At 34.2% G+C, this 3,678-nt stretch overlaps 1 protein-coding gene across 2 annotated transcripts in view; it reads left to right on the forward strand.

Moving 5' to 3' along the window:
- The window catches only part of LOC119582542 (transmembrane protein 256 homolog), a 3,860-nt gene extending 1,052 nt beyond the window's left edge, over window positions 1-2,808 (forward strand). For both annotated transcript variants that reach the window (XM_037930877.1, XM_037930876.1), the window contains exons 2-4: window positions 1,060-1,204; window positions 1,933-2,051; window positions 2,236-2,808. In XM_037930877.1, the coding sequence (XP_037786805.1) occupies window positions 1,060-1,204; window positions 1,933-2,051; window positions 2,236-2,379 (408 nt within the window). In that variant the 3' untranslated portion in view covers window positions 2,380-2,808. The remainder of the gene's footprint in view (window positions 1-1,059; window positions 1,205-1,932; window positions 2,052-2,235) is intronic.
- The last annotated feature ends 870 nt before the right edge of the window (window positions 2,809-3,678 follow it).

Raw genomic sequence — 3,678 nt, forward strand, 5'->3', positions numbered from 1 at the left:
ACTTTCCAATACTGATTACAGCATGTTTCAAGTGGATTTGGATAGAAGGGTTACATTTTGAAAGCCACTGTAGGTGCTCTTGTAAACATTTACCTGAAAAATTACTGAATCTGGGATGTTCTGTAAGATTTTCCATGTCAGAAGATACTGACTCTAACCATCCCCAGGCAATTTCTATTTCATATGCTGTTGACTGTATATGTGTTGATGCCAGTTTGTCCTATAGTCTAAAACCCCACACTGAAGCGGATAGGACTTTAAAGCAAAGGCTGCCTATGGCATAAAATATCAGTGGTAACAGCAACCAGATGGTATTGCAAAAGGTAGAAAAAATTAATTGCATGTAAAAATTATATTTTAAGGAGAATCAAAGGTTTTACTATATTTCACTTGCATTCCCCCTTCTATGCTCGCAGTAGCCGAGTTGCACTTCAGTACCACCTGAATTATTTTCCATCATACTTGTTGTATGTATTATTCTTTGTAACATTAACCTTCTGGTTTATAAGACTTAGCTAGATAGAAAGGTAGAAAAAATCAATTCCAGATGAAAAGTCATAGGTTTTACTATATCTTAAGAAGAATCATAGGTATTACAATATTTTACTTGCATTCCCCCTTCTATTCTCACTGTAGCCTAGTTGCACTTCAGTATCACCTGAATTAATTTCCATCATATTTATTATATTCAAGTAGTGAGATTCACCATAGCTACAATTAATATATTTTAATTTGCTTATCTCATATTATTTAATGTTTTATTACTGCATAATGTGGGTGTTAACATACTATCAACTTATAAAATCTTATTTTATGTTGAATATTTAATATTCAATATATTTTATACATATACAAATTTCAAATGTTACATATTTTTATTATAGATAATACAGTCAATAGTTGGATGATTACAGTCATTTAATAGTAATTTAGTATAGATTTCTAATCTCTTCTGCAGGCATGTTTTCCAACCAAAAGATTTGGCATGTGATAAAAGAAATGTCCAATGTTCCTTTTCATTCTAAGTATTGATGTCTAAGCCTGATCCTCTTTTTTCAGGGATCTGGCCAGGAAGTGCTAACAAAAGTTGTTGAAGTCGTTCCAACAGATATGATCAACATACCTTCCTATGCTCGCTGGTTTGTTCGTTTGGCTGGCGTCTCCGGTGCATCTGCTGTTGCCCTTGGGGCTTATGGTGCTCATGGTGAGATATTCAAGCAGTTTCTAATTATTTTTAACTTTTGCTTGTGATATCTTTTATGATTAATTCAGTTTTACATCATGAACTGTCTGTTATTGAAGATTTTTTTTCTTTTCTTTTCTACCCCCCCCTTCCCCATTTTTTCCACTATAAAGACAATCATCATAGACCATGTATGTTATTCGAATTATTGTTGTTCAGGAAAAGGAGACTACAACCTCATATCAAAATTAAATGTTTGTTATTTCTTTTTTTAAGTCATTGACAGAGTATATTGATATTCAGATTTTATAGAATCTTATCACCATGTTGATGGGGAGTGCTCAGTTTTATAAGGGATCATTTTGATGATGTGTAAAATGGAAAGGAGAAAAGTAAAGGAAGAAATAGTCAATAAGGCCTCCTTTATTTGTTTATTTATTTATTTTTGTGTGTGTGTGTGTGTTTGTTTATTTGTTTGTTTGTTTGTTTGTTTGTGTTTGTTTGTGTAAAAAATATTTTGCTTATGTGGTGGGTTGTGTGTAAATATATATATATATATATATATATATATATATATATATATATATATATATATATATATATATATATATATATATATATATATATATATATATATATATATTTATATAATTTTTTCATCTTTATTTCTCACTTGCCCCTCCCCCCCCCAAAAAAAAAAAAAATAAAAATAAAAATAAAATGTATATCAGTTTTTCCTATATCTCCAGTGTTTTATCGTCGAGAATATCCAGAGGAGTTGAAACAAGTATATGAGACAGCCAACAGATACCATTTCTTGCACACACTGGCCTTGCTTGGAGTCCCTCTCTGCAGAAGACCGAGAGTGGTAGGTATATAACCATAGCAGACATGTCTTACCAGCATTGCTTCCTTGGTTAGTTTGATAAACCTCATTAAATAGTTCATCAATTAAATTACATGGAAGTATGTAAGTAATATATATATATATATTTTTTTTTTAATGAATTTTTACATTTTACATCACAAAATCTCTCAATATCTTCCAACAGGCTGGGAGTTTGATTGTGGCTGGCACAGCAATCTTCTGTGGAACGTGCTATTACTATGCACTGACAGGATCAAAGAATGTTCGGCAGTATACTCCATATGGAGGAATGTTACTGATTATTGGATGGTTGGCCATGATCCTTTAGCTATCAGATTATCAAAACATTTGGAATGTATAATAAAGGAGGGCAGGGATTGAGGTGTGATGACATATGCATTTTCTGACTTAATTTTCTATTCATGTATATTTTTGCTGACACAGTTAGCTTATATCCTTTGCTTTGTTTTTCTTCAGTATGAGAGTGATATGGTATGGTTTATAAGTCCCTTTTCATTGTAATTCAATTTGAAAGAAAATGTAATAACTGACAGGTAAACAAGGTACTTCCATTTGTTTAAAAAATTGTGCTAGTAGAGATCAATATTGCTTTTAAATTTGTGTTAAACAAATGTTATATTTATTTGAAATCACTTAAAGTGAGTGGAAAGAGACATTTTTCAGTTAGTTATTTCTAATATCCAAAGTTATATTTCATATTAATTGTAGTATATATATAATAAAATATACAAAACCATATTCAATTTTAGGTACCCTCTGTCTGTTTACATGTGAATGTGTGGTGTGAGTGTAGGTGAGAGTGAGAGTGAGTGAGGGACTGAGACTGAGAGAGAGAGAGAGAGAGAATGTGTGTATGTGTGTGTTTCAAATATTAAGAAATGTTGTCTTCTGTGATGAAAAAAAAAAGGTAATAGTAAAGATGAAAAATATTGGATTGAATTGAGGTTGTAGAAGACCATGATGGAATTTTTATTTAATCTTTTTATTGTGTGGTCAACAGGCATGTGAACTAAATACTCGGGCCTTGAGCAAGGAATTAAGACTGCCAGGTAGTGCTTGACTACTCACACTTATTCCAGTGTCTCTGAGGGTTGGCTACTGACCTGGGTAGGTGCTCTGGAGTGGAGTGAGCTGACAACAGGTATCAAGGGGGAAGTCGTGTCCTGAGTCGTGATCAAAGGAGAGTCAGGGGTCATGGCACTGGAAAAAATGTCATAGGGTATGGCAAGTCATTAAACAGGCATAACCTCACCTCATTCCCACCCTCATTTCCTGCAGCTGCTCTCCCACGCCATTTTTAATGACTTGCCATATTCAGTATGTAAGAGGTTGTAGAGCCTTCAGTACAATAGATGTGACTAGTTGGCCAGTGATAGTGGTTACACGGCTCTTTATTTAAGCAGTCATACAATACAGTTAGGGAACACACAAGACGTTGTCTTAGGGTAAGAGCTGAGCACGGTGTCGCGTGTCTGGCCAGCCAGCCCTGGGGGGCTGGAGGCTTGTGGTGATCTTGTCAGGATGACTTCTAGGAGCAAACCGAAGAGTGGGTTATCCTCAGGCACAAGCAATGAGCATCCACCAGAAACGTGGTCTGGGAGACACA

This window comes from Penaeus monodon, chromosome 16 (genome assembly GCF_015228065.2).
Source record: "Penaeus monodon isolate SGIC_2016 chromosome 16, NSTDA_Pmon_1, whole genome shotgun sequence".
Taxonomy (NCBI): Eukaryota; Metazoa; Arthropoda; class Malacostraca; order Decapoda; family Penaeidae; genus Penaeus; species Penaeus monodon.